Below are 20000 nucleotides of genomic sequence, written 5' to 3'. Positions count from 1 at the left end.
ACGAAAGGAAGTGACCAGACGATAGACACGGCCAGCGAACGTCTGCTGCACGGCCATTTTAATTGTGACAGGCAAAATTTCTACATATTTGTTTAATAGTGCAATAAAATCAATGCCTATAAGATGGAAGGTGATCACGATGACATTGACTCTGCGTCTCTGAAACGCTTGGACTAGAAGCAGCTGAACAAGTGTACAAAGTGTTCTCGTGTTTATTATTTAAAGGTCTGGCTTTACATTTTTTGTCACATAGGTCGTCATATTTATTCATTTATTTATTCATTTATTTACTTGTTTATTTTTGCATCTGACATCATTTTTATACTTTACATGTGGACAAAGAAATGAAGACAACTTGGACTTTGTTTCTCTTATTCAAGGCATTCTTCCTTCCTGAAAGGCCATGCCTGTTTTGTTTGCCTCTCGTACGAGGCAGTTAAGAGTCACAAAGCAAGTTTAGAGTGATGTAAAAACTCAGTCCGTTGAACATGCACGTGATTGGTCAACAACTCAGTGTCCGCACCAATCAAACGGCAGGGATGAAGGGGCAGAGTCCTCGTCCCAGGTTGGTTCTCCGAGGCTCAGACGGCAGGCAGTCTCTTAGACGCCAGAGATTTCCCCTGGAGAGAAACACAATGGGAAAGGGAAACGTGAGAGAAAAAGAAAACACAACTAAGTGAAATCCAGAAAGTGAGAGTCGAGTCGGACGAACGGATCATGTGCTATTTTGGCTTTTTTTTTGATGAGGAATGAAACACTGTTGGAAGTGGTGTTGGAAAATGATCAACTCTGGGGTGGTAACAGTGTTCCTGCTTCACGATGGGCCACATCACACCACCACTACATGTGGATGATGGGAAATGATTTACTTTACCTGGAAGCATTGCTGTCCTTCAAAACAAGTTCTTACTTTTCTGTGGAGAGAGAGAGAGAGAGAGAGAGAGAGAGAGAGGAAGGCAGAGAGCCAGAGAGAGAGACAGAGTTTGAGACCGAGAGCAAGGCAGAGAGCCAGAGATAGAGAGAGAGACAGAGAGAGAGAGAAAAAGAGACAGAGATTTAGACAGAGAGAGAGAGGGAGACAGAGAGCAAGACAGAGAGCCAGAGAGAGAGGGACAGAGAGCCAGAAAGAAAGAAAGAGAGACAGAGTTAGAGAGAGAGACAGAGCGACAGAAATTGAGAGAGGAGAGAGAGAGAAAGAAAGAAAGAAAGAAAGAAAGAAAGAAAGAAAGAAAGCCAGAGAAAGAGTCAAAGAGAGAGAGAGAGAGAGAGAGAGAGAGAGAGACAGACAGAGAAACAGAAAAAAGACAGAGAGACAGAAAGAGAGAGAGAGAGAGAGAGAGAGAGAGAGAAAGAGAGAGAGAGAGAGAGTAATTAAGAACTCATTTTGGTCTCTGTGGTTTCTTCAGCAGGGAAAAAGTCCAACATGCAGAGAAATCAGACGCACATTTTACAGGAGAGGGTAGGAAGACAAGAGAAACGACAAAAACTGTCTCATCACAGAATGAATGTGACATCAGAGATGTTCAGGGGCAAGGTCAGCAGATACGGGTCACCTATCCGGGAGCAGGTTTAACATTATTGGTTAGCTGAGCGGTTGTTGGGAGGAGCACGCTGACTTACCACATTACGAGCAAATTTTTCAAATGAGGTTCTGCGGTCTTGAACGTTCCCAGACTTCAATTAGCATAAATCAAAAAATAGACAGAGTAAAGACAAGAAACAGACGTGTGTGTATGTGTGTGTGTGTCTTTATGAGGATCAAATATCCACATACTCATAGAAATACGTTAGAATTTGGACTTCACCAGGACGTTTGGCTAGTGCAACTTTTGTTATAAAAAGCTACATTAACTGTGGTGATGTTGTTAAATTGTTGTGGATTAGGTGAGATATTGCTGTTACATACGTAGTGAAGTTGTTGTATAACTAGATGGATTGACAGGTGGTTGAAGATGAGTGATTTTTGCGTGACTTTTTATCCAAAATAAATAGTTGTAGTTCAGTTGTAGTAGCAGATTGTAGATTGGTGGTAGTGTTGTGTATCAAACAAATGTGAATTAGAGTGGAACCTTGGCATATGAACTGAATTGGTTCTGGAGGCGAGTTCTTAAATGTATTGTGAAATGAATTTTCTCATCAGAAATAATGTAAATGCAGATAATCCGTCCCAGCCGCCCAAAAATATGACCGATATTCCCAATACGAAGCGTATGTAAACTGTACGGCTGCTTACAAAGAACTGACCCAAGCCAAGCATTCCATGTCAAGGCTCCTCACAGGAAGTCGTGCCACCAAGCTTGGGCTAAAAATAGAACAGATCACCCACGCCACTAATCTGTCAACAAAAAAACACCCAAAAAATCACCTAGCTTTTGAACGCATGCTGAAGGCAACGTTGGTATCGTGGGTTGACTCTTTTGAAATGGCTTTCACTGACTGAAAAACACTTGTAAAATTCATAAATTGGCTTCGCTTGGCTTTCCACTGATGCTAACAAGTTTTGAACGGCTCCCGGACGTACGCGCAACTTAGCTGGCGTTCGGATCGATTCATTCGTATGCCGAAAATGCTTCGTATGCCGATGCAAATTGTTTGCAACATTTCAATTCTTAAGGCGAAAATTCATAAGGGAGGACATCTGTATGCTGAGTTTCCACTGTACTTGTACTATGGTGTAGAGATTATTTTTTTAGTATAGCCAATAAAGAGTTAAACAGTGTGGACATAGTGGACACATGGTTTCTGACTAGTTCTAGTATAGTCAATAAAGAGTTGTAGTTTAGTTGTAGTATTAAAAGGGTAAGTGGTAGTATCATGGATACCAGCAAATTAGTTGTAGTATAGTAGATACATAGTTGGGGATTAGTAGTTGTATAGTGGATAAATAGGTATGGAATTATGAGGTATAGTAAACTCTGGACACTTGTAATCACTGCAGCATTCTCTCTCTCTCTCTCTCTCTCTCTCTCTCTCTCTCACTCTCTTTCTCTCTATATATATTAATATATTATATTATATATATTTAATAATTACTCTTAATTTCTGTACTTTAGTTAAAGCTAGTAAAATAAAGCAACTGGTTTTGACTCAGTGTCCTGGAAGGAGCTCTTAGTGCCTGAGTGAGTGAACCACCATAAGGATGTGTTTCTGATGGAGGCTCTCATGCTCTTCCAGAAGTCTCTGTGGAGAAGGATGTCTGATAAACTCCAGAAACATAGCGAGTTTATTCTACACAGGATGTTTCAGATATAACAGGCAGTAATCCACGCAGATGATAGGAGCTGAAGTCGATCAGGTCTAGGTTTATATTCGGTAGCAAATTTACACCGGAGCACCAGTAGGTTATGAAGGTTATTTTTTTCCGAATTCGCAGGATTGGTGTTCTGAGTGATGAATGCCTTTTCTATCATCATGACAACAAATTCCACTTCTGACGTTTGCTTTTCATGGACAAATCAAATTCACATAAAAGTGTTTAAACAAAAAAATGTTTTGGTGTAGTTTTGTTGTAGTTGTAGGTAAATAAATAGTTCTGGTGTAGTTTTGTTGTAGTTGTAGTAAATTCAATAGTTCTGGTGTAGTTTTGTTGTGGTTGTAGTAAATTCAATAGTTCTGGTGTAGTTTTGTTGTAGTTGTAGTAAATTCAATAGTTCTGGTGTAGTTTTGTTGTAGTTGTATCGTTGATGGACAGTTTTAGTATTTTTTGTAAGAATCTGTAACAGATCTGAAATAGTTGTAGTATATCTGATAAGCACTTTTAGTCTAGTCGACAGTCTTGCGTGTTTCTGCACTACCTTCCCACAGTCATTGCTGTGCCTTATAGACAATGCTACTGTGTATCTAGATCTATCTAGATGGTTTTGTTAAAAAGGATTTTGTGGATTAGTTGTAGAACTGTTGTGAGTTATCATTAGTAAAGTTGTGGATTAGTTGTAGAACTGTTGTGAGTTATCATTAGTAAAGTTGTGGATTAGTTGTAGAACTGTTGTGAGTTATCATTAGTAAAGTTGTGGATTAGTTGTAGAACTGTTGTGAGTTATCATTAGTAAAGTTGTGGATTAGTTGTAGAACTGTTGTGAGTTATCATTAGTAAAGTTGTGAATTAGTAGTAGAACTGTTGTGAGTTATCATTAGTAAAGTTGTGGATTAGTTGTAGAACTGTTGTGAGTTAGCATTAGTAAAGTTGTGGATTAGTTGTAGAACTGTTGTGAGTTATCATTAGTAAAGTTGTGGATTAGTTGTAGAACTGTTGTGAGTTATCATTAGTAAAGTTGTGAATTAGTAGTAGAACTGTTGTGAGTTATCATTAGTAAAGTTGTGGATTAGTTGTAGAACTGTTGTGAGTTAGCATTAGTAAAGTTGTGGATTAGTTGTAGAACTGTTGTGAGTTATCATTAGTAAAGTTGTGGATTAGTTGTAGAACTGTTGTGAGTTAGCATTAGTAAAGTTGTGGATTAGTTGTAGAACTGTTGTGAGTTAGCATTAGTAAAGTTGTGGATTAGTTGTAGAACTGTTGTGAGTTAGCATTAGTAAAGTTGTGGATTAGTAGTAGAACTGTTGTGAGTTATCATTAGTAAAGTTGTGGATTAGTTGTAGAACTGTTGTGAGTTATCATTAGTAAAGTTGTGGATTAGTTGTAGAACTGTTGTGAGTTATCATTAGTAAAGTTGTGGATTAGTTGTAGAACTGTTGTGAGTTAGCATTAGTAAAGTTGTGGATTAGTAGTAGAACTGTTGTGAGTTATCATTAGTAAAGTTGTGGATTAGTTGTAGAACTGTTGTGAGTTATCATTAGTAAAGTTGTGGATTAGTTGTAGAACTGTTGTGAGTTATCATTAGTAAAGTTGTGGATTAGTTGTAGAACTGTTGTGAGTTATCATTAGTAAAGTTGTGGATTAGTTGTAGAACTGTTGTGAGTTAGCATTAGTAAAGTTGTGGATTAGTAGTAGAACTGTTGTGAGTTATCATTAGTAAAGTTGTGGATTAGTTGTAGAACTGTTGTGAGTTATCATTAGTAAAGTTGTGGATTAGTAGTAGAACTGTTGTGAGTTATCATTAGTAAAGTTGTGGATTAGTTGTAGAACTGTTGTGAGTTATCATTAGTAAAGTTGTGGATTAGTTGTAGAACTGTTGTGAGTTATCATTAGTAAAGTTGTGGATTAGTTGTAGAACTGTTGTGAGTTATCATTAGTAAAGTTGTGGATTAGTTGTAGAACTGTTGTGAGTTATCATTAGTAAAGTTGTGGATTAGTTGTAGAACTGTTGTGAGTTATCATTAGTAAAGTTGTGGATTAGTAGTAGAACTGTTGTGAGTTATCATTAGTAAAGTTGTGGATTAGTTGTAGAACTGTTGTGAGTTATCATTAGTAAAGTTGTGGATTAGTTGTAGAACTGTTGTGAGTTAGCATTAGTAAAGTTGTGGATTAGTAGTAGAACTGTTGTGAGTTATCATTAGTAAAGTTGTGGATTAGTTGTAGAACTGTTGTGAGTTATCATTAGTAAAGTTGTGGATTAGTAGTAGAACTGTTGTGAGTTATCATTAGTAAAGTTGTGGATTAGTTGTAGAACTGTTGTGAGTTATCATTAGTAAAGTTGTGGATTAGTTGTAGAACTGTTGTGAGTTATCATTAGTAAAGTTGTGGATTAGTTGTAGAACTGTTGTGAGTTATCATTAGTAAAGTTGTGGATTAGTTGTAGAACTGTTGTGAGTTATCATTAGTAAAGTTGTGGATTAGTTGTGTCTTACCTTCTTTTTGGCCTGCAGGAGCTCCTGGTAGGCACTGGATCTGATGAAACGGCTGTACGAGTCACTCTTCATTAACTTATAAATGTGTTCCTGAAACACACACACACACACACACACACACACACACACATTGTAGTGTAACTTGTTGTACTGAACTGATCACTAATTTTACTCTCATGTTCCTCCTGAGTAACGGATGTCCACTTCAACCAAATCGTTTTATTCATCATCTTTATTCTTAATTCTATTTTATTGTAATAGATTTGTATTTTAACATGCAACATTTGTATTGATTTTATTTTATTTTTGTTTCCTGTAAAGATACAAACTGATTATTCTAATGAAATGCAATTAAAAATTTGTTTTTTTTTTAATATAGTTTTTAGATTGGTTTTAAAGCTGAATGAATCTTTTCAGATAAATGATCTTGGAACACGATCACTGAAATATTCTAGACTTCTAAGAGTCGCAGTCAGACGCAGCGCTCTGTGCACCTGTGCGTCCTCGAAAGCGTAGCGCCCGGGGTCCTTGACATTCTGTGTGGTTTTGTCGTAGCTCTTGGAATCCACATTGATGGCGCTGGGAGCCCCGGAAGCCAGAAACTCTTGCCAAATTTCCTGCACGCGAGACGGCACCTCCTTAATGGGCCTCTTCTTCAGCTCCTGCACAGCCAACCAGAACCTGAAAGAGAGAGGGAAAGAAGAGATGTGAGACGAGGAATGATGGAAAAGAGCTAGCGCATTTTCTACAATAATAGTTTTATTTATTTTTCTTTCTTTCTTTCTTTCTTTCTTTCTTTCTTTCTTTCTTTCTTTCTTTCTTTCTTTCTTTCTTTCTTTCTTTCTTTCTTTCATTTTATTTTATTTCTCATACCTATTTACATACATTCTACAACATTCTGCCTTTCCAAAGTCACACACACACCAGCAGGGGGCGCCTGCACTACCTGAGGTTTTCTGAGCTGAACTCAGACTCAAGGAATTTGAGGAACTGCTCTCTCCCTGCAGGATCTTTCAGCACCTCATCCATCCCGAAACCCCAGCGCTTCACTCTGCTCTGTGTCGGCTCCTTACTGCAACACACACACACGTACCTCATGCACCACGTATTTATGACTGAGTGTATGCATGTACATATATGTGTGTGTGTTTGTGTGTGTGTGTGGGTATAGGAGTGTGTGGGTGTGTTGTGTGTGTGTGTGGGTGTAGGAGTGTGTGGGTGTGTTGTGTGTGTGTGTGGGTGTAGGAGTGTGTGGGTGTGTTGTGGGTGTAGGAGTGTGTGGGTGTGTTGTGTGTGTGTGTGGGTGTAGGAGTGTGTGGGTGTTGTGTGTGTGTGTGTGGGTGTAGGAGTGTGTGGGTGTGTTGTGTGTGTGTGTGTGGGTGTAGGAGTGTGTGGGTGTGTTGTGTGTATGTGAGTATGTGATGCACACCTCGCCTCCAGCTCCCAGAAGGTCGTGTCATCCGATATCCACGGGTTTGAGGGGTCAGGCGTTGAGAGGAAAGGATCGTAATCTGCATACTGTTCAGTGTAGCCTAATAAGCTACGACAACAACAAAAACAATTATGATGTCACAAGAAATAAATAAAAATAGAATAATAATACATTCAAATAAATAAATAAATAAATAATTATGTGATAAAAACTAATACTAATAAAAAATATTGCTATTGTTAGTTGTATAAGTATTAATATTAATTTATACAAATAATATTTATTATCTGTATCTGTATTTATTCATAAATTTTTAATTTTTAATTTTAGAAAAAAACATAAATCATCATTGAGATTGTTTAATTAGTTAAGTATCAGTTTCACTGATCAGTTTTATTCTTTTCTTTTCTTTTCTTTTCTTTTCTTTTCTTTTCTTTTCTTTTCTTTTCTTTTCTTTTCTTTTCTTTTCTTTTCTTTTCTTTTCTTTTCTTTTCTGTTCTGTTCTGTTCTGTTCTGTTCTGTTCTGTTCTGTTCTGTTCTAAGTTTCCAGTCTCTTTAAAGGAGCACTTCAAGGACTTCTGGATATCCAACGGAGGGAAAAGAAATTGGAACTGGAAGTGAAGTATAAGCACAAAGCCACTTTGCCAATAACCAAGGTAATGCATTGCTGGGATAATTTGAGGAAATCCCTCATTAGTGGGTTTGCAATAAAGCAATTTGTTATCAGAGGAACAGGAAGGCAGCACCACGAAGATGCTGTGCTGGCAATAAAACCTGCAATTTATCCATTACGGAATATGAAAGATATAAATAAACCGCAGCTGTATGCTTTAGGTATCGCAGTCTGCTCTCCACAGGTCGATATGTCAGTATAAAGATCTAGCGCAGACTCGTTAAAAGCACTTCATCATAAATCCGGAGAGATAATGCTTGTCTTACAGTGGCGCTCGTGAACACACGGCTCATTAACGAGATCAATAGGAAAAACACAAGGAGGTTTAAGCACTGTACAGTAATGAGGATCAAAGGGTCGATCGAAATAGACACACACACATAAAAGTGCATGCACACACACACACACACACACACACACACATGCACTTACCCCTCTGCAACTTTGGACATCTTCAGTCGATGTCTGTCTAACTGTGCCTGCCAGAATTTGATCTGAAAAGACAGTAAGGCGCAAGGGGTTCATCGTGAAGTTTACTCTCTGTGTGTGTGTGTGTGTGTGTTTGTAAAAGTCAGTGAAATGCAGCTCTACAGAACTGTATATGTATTATATTAGATTTTTATTTAGACCTTTAGAATCCTCCTTATAAACCTAGAAGGTCTTTTATTTTGGCATCCAGCCAGCGAGTGTGCGCTGATACATCAACCGGACAGCTCAGTTTAGCATCCGAGAGTTTGTTAATGTAGAAAAGAAATGATCAAGAATCAGAACAACAGAGCAATTGTAACCTACTACCTACTACTACTGACCTACTCTAACCTACAACCAGTAATTAACTGTAACCTACAACCTACTACCACTAACCTACAACCAGTAGGGTTGTAGGTTATAAAGGCTACTTACTAACCTACTACCACTAACCTACTGTAACCTACAACCACTAATTCACTGTAACCTACAACTTGCTATCACTAACCTACTATAACCTACTACCTCTAACCTTCTATAACCTACTACCTACTACCACTAACTTACTGTAACCTACAAGCACTAATTTACTGTAATCTACAGCCTGTAACCACTAACCTACTGTAACTTACTGCCTACTACCACTAACCTACTGTAATCTACAACTACTAATTTACTGTAATCTATAACCTACAACCACTAATTTACTGTAACCTACAACCTACAACCACTAACCTACTGTAACCTACAACCTCTAACCTACTGTAATCTACAACCTATAACCACTAACCTACTGTAACCTACAACCTCTAACCTACTGTAATCTACAACCTATAACCACTAACCTACTGTAACCTACAACCTCTAACCTACTGTAATCTACAACCTATAACCACTAACCTACTGTAACCTACAACCTCTAACCTACTGTAATCTACAACCTATAACCACTAACCTACTGTAACCTACAACCTCTAACCTACTGTAATCTACAACCTATAACCACTAACCTACTGTAACCTACAACCTCTAACCTACTGTAATCTACAACCTCTAACCACTATCCTAGTGTAACCTACAACCTACAACCTCTAACCTACTGTAATCTACAACCTCTAACCTACTGTAACCTACAACCTCTAACCTACTGTAATCTACAACCTATAACCACTAACCTACTGTAACCTACAACCTCTAACCTACTGTAATCTACAACCTCTAACCACTATCCTAGTGTAACCTACAACCTACAACCTCTAACCTACTGTAATCTACAACCTCTAACCTACTGTAACCTACAACCTCTAACCTACCGTAATCTACAACCTATAACCACTAACCTACTGTAACCTACAACCTCTAACCTACTGTAATCTACAACCTATAACCACTAACCTAGTGTAACCTACAACCACTAACCTACTGTAACCTACAACCTCTAACCTACTGTAATCTACAACCTATAACCACTAACCTACTGTAACCTACAACCTCTAACCTACTGTAATCTACAACCTATAACCACTAACCTACTGTAACCTACAACCTCTAACCTACTGTAATCTACAACCTATAACCACTAACCTACTGTAACCTACAACCTCTAACCTACTGTAATCTACAACCTATAACCACTAACCTACTGTAACCTACAACCTCTAACCTACTGTAATCTACAACCTATAACCACTAACCTAGTGTAACCTACAACCTATAACCACTAACCTACTGTAATCTACAACCTCTAACCTACTGTAATCTACAACCAATAACCTACTGTACATTACTACTTACAACCACTAATTTACTGTAAACTACAACCTACAACCACTAACCTAATGTAAACTAAAACCTAGAACCACTAACCTAATGTAAACTAAAACCTAGAACCACTAACCTAATGTAAACTAAAACCTAGAACCACTAACCTATTGTAACCTCCAACCCTTAACCTTCTATACCTTACTACCTACAACCACTAATTTACTGTAACCTACAACCTTCAACCACGAACCTATTGTAACCTACAACCACTAATTTACTGTAATCTACAACCTAGAACCACTAACTTATTGTAACTTACTGCCTACAACCACTAACCTACTGTAACCTACAACCGCTGACCTATACCTTACTACCTACAACCACTAATTTACTGTAACCTACAACCTTCAACCACTAACCTATTGTAACTTACTGCCTACTACCACTAACCTACTGTAACCTACAACCTTCAACCACTCACCTATTGTAACCTACAACCACTAATTTACTGTAATCTACAACCTTCAACCACTAACCTATTGTAACTTACTGCCTACTACCACTAACCTACTGTAATCTACAACCTTCAACCACTAACCTATTGTAACCTACAACCACTAATTTACTGTAATCTACAACCTTCAACCACTAACCTATTGTAACCTACAACCACTAATTTACTGTAATCTACAACCTTCAACCACTAACCTATTGTAACCTACAACCACTAATTTACTGTAATCTACAACCTTCAACCACTAACCTATTGTAACTTACTGCCTACTACCACTAACCTACTGTAACCTACAACCTTCAACCACTAACCTATTGTAACTTACTGCCTACTACCACTAACCTACTGTAACCTACAACCTTCAACCACTAACCTATTGTAACCTACAACCACTAATTTACTGTAATCTACAACCTTCAACCACTAACCTATTGTAACTTACTACCTACAACCACTAACCTACTGTAACCTACAACCATTAACCTACTATACCTTACTACCTACACCCACTAATTTACTGTAACCTACAACCTTCAACCACTAACCTACTGTTACTTACTACCTACAACCACTAACCTACTGTTACTTACTACCTACAACCACTAACCTACTGTAACCTACAACTACTAATTTACTGTAATCTACAACCTAGAACCATTAGCCTACTATAACCTACAACCTGCTAACACATACTGCTACTTACGTACTACCACTGAAATAATACTAGTAACCTACCTGCTACCACTAACCTAATGTAACCTACTAACTACATAACTAACAACCTGTACCTGTTCCTGAAGCTCCTCCACGGTTGGCTGCTTGGCCTCGGGGGCGGGCGTGTGGGTGGGGCTGTGACTGCGGATATCATTCTGAAGGCCGTATACAGACTAAACAGGAACAAAAAACACATTTTAAATTCAACTTCATTTGGTGCTTCATTTAAATCACATGAAACATGAAACATCTATATCCAGTGATACGTTGAACAAAACCCTTCTTTTTTTGAACCGTTCTCTTAAAATTCATCATTTTGCTAAACATTTTGTTCAATAAAGTGTTCTGCTTGTGCAGCAGCCACCGATGCACCATCTGTTGCATCTCTTCATCCGACCGGAAGATCTTTCCTCCCAATGTCTCCTTTGGTGGTCCAAAAACATCAGAATCAGTCGGCGAGAGATCTGGGGAGTACGCCGGATGTGGCAAGCACACAAACTGCAGGTTCCTGATGGTGGCACCAGCGTGATGCGCGGTATGGGGCCGTCCATGTCGCCTGTCCAGGCTGCCTGCAGGATACTGTGTGAGTGATTGCTGATGACTCACGTAAATTACAGCTGTGTACACTCGCTTTCTCTAATTTACATCGCCCTTTAAAGGGTTTTATATGACTCACCCTCGTACATACAGAGGGTGGGGTCCAAAAGACGGAGAGTCTATTTTGAGGGGTTTTTTTTGCAATTTAATATTAGAAGTTAAATTAAAATGAAAAATTAGCATGAAAATAAATTCATGTGTGAGAGATAAAAACTCGGCCTACACGTGAAAGATTGACATGTAAGTTAAAAAAAATATTAGGAAAAAAAATCATGTGGAAAAGAATAACATAGTAAGTTGAAAAAAATATTTTAAAAAATGGAAAAGAAAGAAAGAAAGAAATGTAATGTGGAAAAGATTAACATAGTAGGTTAAAAATGTTAAGAAAAAAATGTAAAATAAATAAATAAATAAATAAAATAAAATAAAATATAATGTGCAAAGAATTGGCATAGAATTAACAAAGAATTAATAAATAATTTTAAGAAAAAAATGTAAACAAAAAATATCATGTGGAAAAGATTAACATAGTAAGTTAAAAAATGTTTTAAAAAATGTAAAAAAAATTATAATAAAGAAAGAAAGAAAGAAAGAAAGAAAGAAAGAAAGAAAGAAAGAAATATCATGTAGAAACATTTAACATGGTTAAAAAAATTTAAGAAAAAAATGTAAAAAAAAAAAAAGAAAAGAAAGAAAGAAAAATAAAATATAATGTGCAAAGAATTGGCATAGAATTAACAAAGAATTAACAAATAATGTTAAGAAAAAAATGTAAACAAAAAATATCATGTGGAAAAGATTAACATAGTAAGTTAAAAATGTAAAAAAAAAAATAGAAAGAAAGAAAGAAAGAAAGAAAGAAAGAAAGAAAGAAAGAAAGAAAGAAAGAAATATCATGTGGAAACATTTAACATAGTCGGTTAAAAAATTTTAAGAAAAAAATGTAACAAAAAAAAAACTCATTTGGAAAAGAATAACATAGTAAGTTTTAAAAAAATATGAAGAAAAAAAATGTAATACATAAATAAAGAAAGAAAAAAAAAGAAAAAATTAAAATCCACATGCCAGAAATGTGACAAAGCAACATGTGGAAATGAAAGTTACTTGCACAAAAAAAAATAAAACAAAAAAATAAAATAAATAAATGAATAAATGAGTAATTATTTTTTCTTAATTGATTTATCTCAACTTATTTATTTTCCACATCATTCTAAATACAGCACATAATTAAAAACTTAAAAACAGCACAAAAGTAAATACTTTGCAAAAATGAGCAAAATGTCACTGGTGAAACTGCAAAATTGCCCTTTTTTTTTTTTTTACATCCACATGAAGACTATTCAGTATCAGAAGTATCAGTTTCAGGACTCTAGTTTCAGTATTGTCTCATTTCGGTTGTTTGGTCTGTTCTTGGTGTTGAGATGACTCATGATTTGCTTCAGTACCTTTCTTGTTTTGTGAGGATTCTTCATTCTGGAGGACTTTTTGATATCCACTTCTGTCGTGTTGACACATCCTGGCTGAAACAGTGACACACACACACACACACACACACACGTTTTAAGATGCAGATTTGCACAATTTACTGTCACACAAAATGATCATCTAGTTGAATTCCAGAGCCTCATAGGAGTGTGTGTGTGTGTGTGTGTGTTTGGACAAATTACAGCATTTACATCAACAATCATCAAGTGACAGAAAAGAAAGAAAACTGTTCTCAAATCCAGGACATTAAAAGTACGCCGGACGAACATGGACAGCAAACTCGGCTCTTTCAGCGGTAGCTCCGGCTTAAAAGATTAGCCGAGATTAGTGAAGTTAGCCTAATGATGAAAAGCCACTGAAGCACAATTCACTCTTTTCCTATGACAGGGACATTGAGTCAGTTTAATATACGAAACGAGTCAACAAATCAGGACAAAGAAATCCAAACAGCGTGGTTGTGCAGTCTATCAGCTTTGATTAGGAGGAGAGTAAATCGTCCTTGCTAACATCTTAAATCCCTGATGGAGAAAAAATTTCTCATGACTCGGTTCTGTGGTCGGTTAAATCTAAACGTCTATCTAAAGGTGCATCCCACAGGCTGGCGTTTGATTTGTTATTAGACTGGATTTTAATAAATTTCTGAGTTAAAAAGATGCGAGAGGAGAGAACATCATGGCCCTGAGCTGTTGTGGTCTATTCATTAACCAAATTATCTCCTGCTTGCTAATTAGGGAGAAAGCGCTCTAACATCCACCTACTCGCTCGGCTGAAAAAGAAAATCGCACTAATGTACACATCAAGGTAATTGTAATAATCCGTCGTCAGAATTAATATTTAATATCAGAACTGAAGCTTTTTGTGTTGAAAATTAGAAATCAGGAATTAAAATGAATGGCAAATGTAAATAATTATTTTTAATATTTTCATTAAAGATATGAAATATTATTGATTACATCAATAATATCTTAAATGGATTAATTTTTAATATCAGAAATCCTTCAGCTTCCAAAGAATAACAGCACCAAGACACTTCAAATTCTATTTGTTTTAGCATTTGTTTCATTTCATGATCGTTTTTTTCTTTCCTCATTTTCTCCAGGTCTTGTATAAGCCCCACCCACCAGCCTGCTTGACCAATCACACGACAGCTACCATCCAGCTTGACTGAAAGCTAACATGTGCTTTCTTTCAGACACAATAAAGGAAAGCACTTTCTGCCCTCTTCCGCATACACGAGCCCACGGAAGCCCGGGATTGGCTACTCTCACTGTGATTGACAGGTCAGAGAAAGTATCCATCCCTATCATCCATACAGACTAGACTCCTGTCCAGATCAGTGGGTTCACCTGTCTTAGCATCGTTAGCATACGAACTTGAGATATTCACAGTAAGCCACACCCACAAAACCGATCGATACATTTAGTCAATCTCGAGTGCATTAGCATTTCTAGTAAGCACATTGAGGAGGTATGAAATAGAGGCAGAGCTTCAATATACCTAGAAGCAGGGATTTGTTTTAATGTCAAGGTCAAAGTCAAGGTCAGAAATCCTGTCATTTGGGATTTTTAACATAAATGTGAATGAAATGCAGAGAGCTTTAACTTGATGTAGGACGTAGCCGTGGCGAGCGAGCAGCCGTGCAGCTTCTCAAATAGCTGCAAATGTGCAATTTCAGCTCAACGACAAGCTTTTCCTCTACTGCCATCTGGTTCTGCTCTGATCAGCACATTCCGAGGGGAAATTACACCTCATTGTGTGTTGTGCAGAGAAAATCATTAGATGCCAAATCCCATCCCTCAGCAGCCCGTGTGCAGAGGAGAGCGAGGAGATCACGGCCGACGCCTCTCTGGTCTCGCTCCTCGAGCTCACCCCGAAACACTCGCACCTTCCTCTTTCTATTTAAACCGAGATCTAGCGATAAAATTTGAAACAAGTTCACTGATTTAACTTAAATGTATTTTACTGATGTTATAGTTTCTCTTAACGTTCCCCGCAATGCCGCCTGAATACCCGCGCATAGTGGTGCAGTGGGATTTAGCCCTCGCTTCATCTCTAGCTGAAGACAACGATGCAGCGGGGCTTTAGTCCGCTAGTCTGTCCAACTCCCTTACCACCTCATTTGTACACACTGCTCAAACACAACAGCTTCCAAAGTTTCAACTTTAATGCTAATTCCACAGGGAACACGATCGAAGACTAGCAAAGTCAAATCTCTGCCGTAATTTGAGCTCCAGTGCATTCTGGGACTTTGAGTCTAACATTTATTTATCTTTACATACATATATATACACACACACATATATTGAACTTACAATCAGCAGTCTGACACCTTAAACCCTGAGCTCCGACTATACACACACACACACACACACAATAACACAATGCTAAATTCTATAATATTTCTTTCTTTCCCCTTGTACAGTACACTACACACACGCACACACACACAAAACATACAATAATACAATGCTAAAACATTTCTTTTTTAAACATACTCTCTTTCCCCTGTCCACTACACTACACACACACACTCCCTCACACACACACACACACACACACAAACAAAAGGTTAAATTCTAAAACATACTTCTTCTTAAACATACTTTCTTTCAACTTATACGATATACTACACACACACACACACACACACATACACAGTTGTCCCCTTACCACCGGTCTGTGCACGTCCCAGAAAGCTCTTTCCTGACTGTCAAGGATTTTCCTCTCGATTTTGTCCCTCTTCTTATCGACTCTGGACAGGTAGGACAACACTGAATTAATCATCATGTCCACATCACTCCTGTTTACTAATACTGCATCAGAATAAACCTTGCAATTAAATTTCTGACTAAAAAAAAACCAGAGAAAACATCGCATCAGAAAGCGTTCAGGGAACGACGTCAGATCAACAAGGCCTCACATATGAGAACTTTACTTTAAACAGTTATACTGTATATTCTTTTACTCTCTCTCTATATATACACCAATCAGGCATAACATTATGACCACCTGCATTATATTGTGTTAGTCCCCCTTTTGCTGCCAAAACAGCCCTGACCCTGAGGCATGGACTCACAGCCCCACTGTGGTATCTGGCACCAAGATGTTACCAGCAGATCCCTTAAAGTGGGGCCAGTGGAGGATCCATCTCACAGTTTACAGGACTCAAAGGATGCTTACAAGACTTAAAGAATACTTTTGATAGATACTGACCACTGCAGACCGGGAACACCCCACAAGAGCTGCAGTTTTGGAGATGCTCTGATCCAGTGGTCTAGCCATCACAATTTGTCCCTTATGGTCAAACTCGCTCAAATCCTTACGCTTGTCCATTTTTCCTGCTTCTAACATCAACTTTGAGGACAGAATGTTGACTTGCTGCCTAATATATCCCACCCACTAACAGGTGCCATGATGAGGAGATCATCAGTGTTATTCACTTCACCTCTCAGTGGTCATAATGTTATGCCTGATCTGTGTATTTAGATCAACATACACACATATTCACACACACTATCTAGAACAATCTATAAGATTGTTGAGTTCTGACTTCACTTCTGACTAAAAGCACATAATAATCTCATTCTTATTTAGATATTTCTTTATAGTCAAAACTAAACTGTAACTAAATGTTTTACATTTTAATTTAAAACTAATTCTGACTACACTAAAAAAAAGTTTAATTTAAGGGTTTGGAATCAAATGTTTATAATCAAGTACTACAAAGTGTACTAATTAAACATGGCTTCAATTAGTATTAAATATTAAATAAGTATTAAATATTAATAAGTGCATTAATGAAGCAATTTAAAAAATATATATTTGACTTCATTGATTTGTTGCTGAGAATAAAAATGAATAAATTAAAGTTAAGATCATTAATTGAAAAACATACACTACAGCTTGCTTTACTGAATATAAGCTAATTATTGAATAATTATTCTTATTATTTTATAAGGACTTGGAAGCTCTAAGAGAATATATTCAGTAGCTGGAAAAATAAAAGAAGATTAAAGCTGATTTTTTGGACCTGATTGACCTGAAAGTGTGACATCGTCAATTATCATGCAAACAAGCCTGACCTCTGACCTTCTAACCTCTAAGTTAGGTTAAGAGGTTAACACCCACTTAGCTTGCGCTTCTGCTTGCATAAAGATGAACTCCCATTTCCTGGCGAAGGCACGCTGGAGCCGTGCTAAACTCTCCTGCATTACAGAGAGAGAGAGAGGGAGGGAGAGAGGGAGAGATAGAGAGAGCGAGAGAGAGAGAGAAAGAGAGAGAGAGAGAGAGAGAGAGAGAGAGATGGAGAGGGAGGGATGGAGAGAAAGGGGGGGAGGGGGGGCATGAGAGGGATAAAGACAGGGAGAGAGAGAAAGAAAGAGGGAGAGGTGGAGAAAGGGGGAGGGAGGGAGAGAGAGAGAAAGAGAGAGAGGGAGAGGGAGAAATGGAGCAGGAGGGATGCAGAGATAGAGTGAGAGGGAGAGATGGAGAGGGAGGGATGGAGAGAAAGGGGGGAGGGAGGGGGCGTGAGAGGGATAAAGACAGGGAGAGAGAAAGAAAGAGGGAGAGGTAGAGAAAGGGGGAGGGGGAGAGAGAGAGAGAGAGGGATGCAGAGATAGATAGAAAGGGAGAGATGGAGAGAAAGAGAAAGGGGGAGAGAGAGAGAGAGAGAAGGAGGGAGAGAGAGAGAGAGAGAGAGAGAGAGAGAGAGAGAGAGAGAGAAGACAAACAGATTGTCTAGAAGAATATAGTTAGCTTTAAAAGCTGAATGTTTAATAAAAGAGAGAGAGAAGACATGATGTAATGTCATGAATAACTCATAAATAAATAATATACATAGCTCACTTTCATTTTTTTTTCATTTTTCAACTTAGTTAGTTAGTTAGTTAGTTAGTTAGTTAGTTAGTTAGTTAGTTAGTTAGTTAGTTAGTTAGTTGGGTTAGATTAGTAAAGAATAAAGTACGGAATGTTGGGTGTCTAGACGTAGAATGAGCAACTGAAATAAATCAGTGATAATGTGATTCTATGCTGTTACCATGGCGACAAGCTTCGTGTTTACGTCAAACATATTAATACTAAATATTTTATATCTTTTCTAGATTGGAAAGTAAAGATTTGAGTGTTTTTTTGCAGCTTTGTGATCGTGATTACGGTTAAAAGTTTCCGACTTCATGCATTGCTGATGGTTTTCTAACGCCGGAGATTCATTCATTCAGAAAACGTCAGTGTGAATGCGGTGATTTCTTACTGCCTCGTAGTCGGCCAGCTCCAGACGAGCTTTGTTTTGCATCGTTCGTTTGCAGAGGTACACAGCTGCATGATGAGATACAGAGAGGTGAGAATTACAGTAAACACACACACACACATTCAGAGGTGCCACTGATGCTTTACACACTTGACGGGTTTCAGTAGCATTCAGACTTTTCACACATTTCCTCGAACACGTCGTACGATACACACTCTTCCCCGAACGGGCTGCGCAAATTTACAGTGACCTGAGCTTGTGTGTCCTGTGAACTAAGAACACACAGATGGTGCAAACACACACACACACACACTTGCTTGCATACACACTTCCATATCCAGCTGATCTGTGACCATCTGGAGAGATTTGATTAATCTTGTATTAGCATAGATAGAAGGCTAAGTCTCTCTCTCTCTCTCTCTCACACACACACAAACACACACACACACACACTTTAGACACAGAGCTCAGTTCCGATTAGGAGTATGACATGGCAATAATAAAACACTTCCACAGTATAAGTATAATTAAATAATAAAACACTTAGCAGCATGGTGTTCCAGGAAAATAATTAACAATGAGCTGATGATCAAGAAGAGTTTCATACAACAAACTCCCAAAAATCAATCTGTTCCTGTTCCAGCGTAAAGACTTTTATTCCTCTTTTGAGTGACTCACTCACTCACTCACTCACTCACTCACTCACTCACTCACTCACTCACACACACACAGCAACCTGGTGACAATTCCATTTTATTTCATAGAATTATTCATAGTATTGCAGAACATCCACAAAACAACCTGTCCACCCGTCCATCCTTCCGTCCGTCCATCTGTCCATCCGTCCATCCGTCCATCAGTCAGTCCTTCCATCCATGCATCCATCCATCTGTTAGTCATTCCATCCTTCCATCAGTCAATCCATCCATCCATCCATCCATCCATCTGTTCGTCATTCCATCCTTCCATCAGTCAATCCATTCATCCATCTATCCATCCATCCATCCATCAATCCATTCGTGAGTCCATCCATCCATCCATCCATCTGTCCGTCCATCCATCCATTTGCCCTTCCAACCATCCGTCCATCCATCCATCCATCCATCTGTCTGTCTGTCCGTCCACCTGTCCTATCCATCCCTATATTAATCCATAACTTCTAAAATAACTTTTCAGTATTTTTTCAGTATTATGTTCATTTTGCTCTCCAGCTTGCAGTGATCTTGTCCATATATAGAATTTTGTAGGCGTCACTAAGTGTAAATGAGCCGTGTTAACACCGTACGGATGACCATCCACACAAGCGTGGGACGCGAGTTTCCTCACAACTTTTAGAAAGAGGGCAAATTTTAGTTGGGTTTGC

The 20000-nt window shown here is 38.0% G+C and overlaps 1 protein-coding gene across 3 annotated transcripts in view; it reads right to left on the bottom strand.

Moving 5' to 3' along the window:
• rgs7a (regulator of G protein signaling 7a) overlaps window positions 1-20000 on the bottom strand; it is a 61878-nt gene that overhangs the window by 110 nt on the left and 41768 nt on the right. For 2 of the 3 annotated variants that reach the window (XM_058398546.1, XM_058398547.1), the window contains 12 exons: window positions 18641-18705; window positions 17521-17597; window positions 16063-16144; window positions 13353-13427; window positions 11385-11483; window positions 8283-8344; window positions 7175-7285; window positions 6692-6817; window positions 6240-6426; window positions 5746-5835; window positions 875-914; window positions 1-620 (listed from right to left, as the gene is read on the bottom strand). The exon at window positions 1-620 is cut by the window's left edge and continues 109 nt beyond it. In XM_058398546.1, the coding sequence (XP_058254529.1) occupies window positions 894-914; window positions 5746-5835; window positions 6240-6426; window positions 6692-6817; window positions 7175-7285; window positions 8283-8344; window positions 11385-11483; window positions 13353-13427; window positions 16063-16144; window positions 17521-17597; window positions 18641-18705 (995 nt within the window). In that variant the 3' untranslated portion in view covers window positions 1-620; window positions 875-893. The remainder of the gene's footprint in view (window positions 621-874; window positions 915-5745; window positions 5836-6239; window positions 6427-6691; window positions 6818-7174; window positions 7286-8282; window positions 8345-11384; window positions 11484-13352; window positions 13428-16062; window positions 16145-17520; window positions 17598-18640; window positions 18706-20000) is intronic. The other variant, XM_058398545.1, reaches the window with a different exon arrangement.

Source organism: Hemibagrus wyckioides, linkage group LG09 (genome assembly GCF_019097595.1).
Source record: "Hemibagrus wyckioides isolate EC202008001 linkage group LG09, SWU_Hwy_1.0, whole genome shotgun sequence".
In the NCBI taxonomy this organism is placed as follows: Eukaryota; Metazoa; Chordata; class Actinopteri; order Siluriformes; family Bagridae; genus Hemibagrus; species Hemibagrus wyckioides.
The sequence above is the reverse complement of the archived record's forward strand: the minus strand, read 5'-3'. Positions and strand labels throughout refer to the sequence as shown.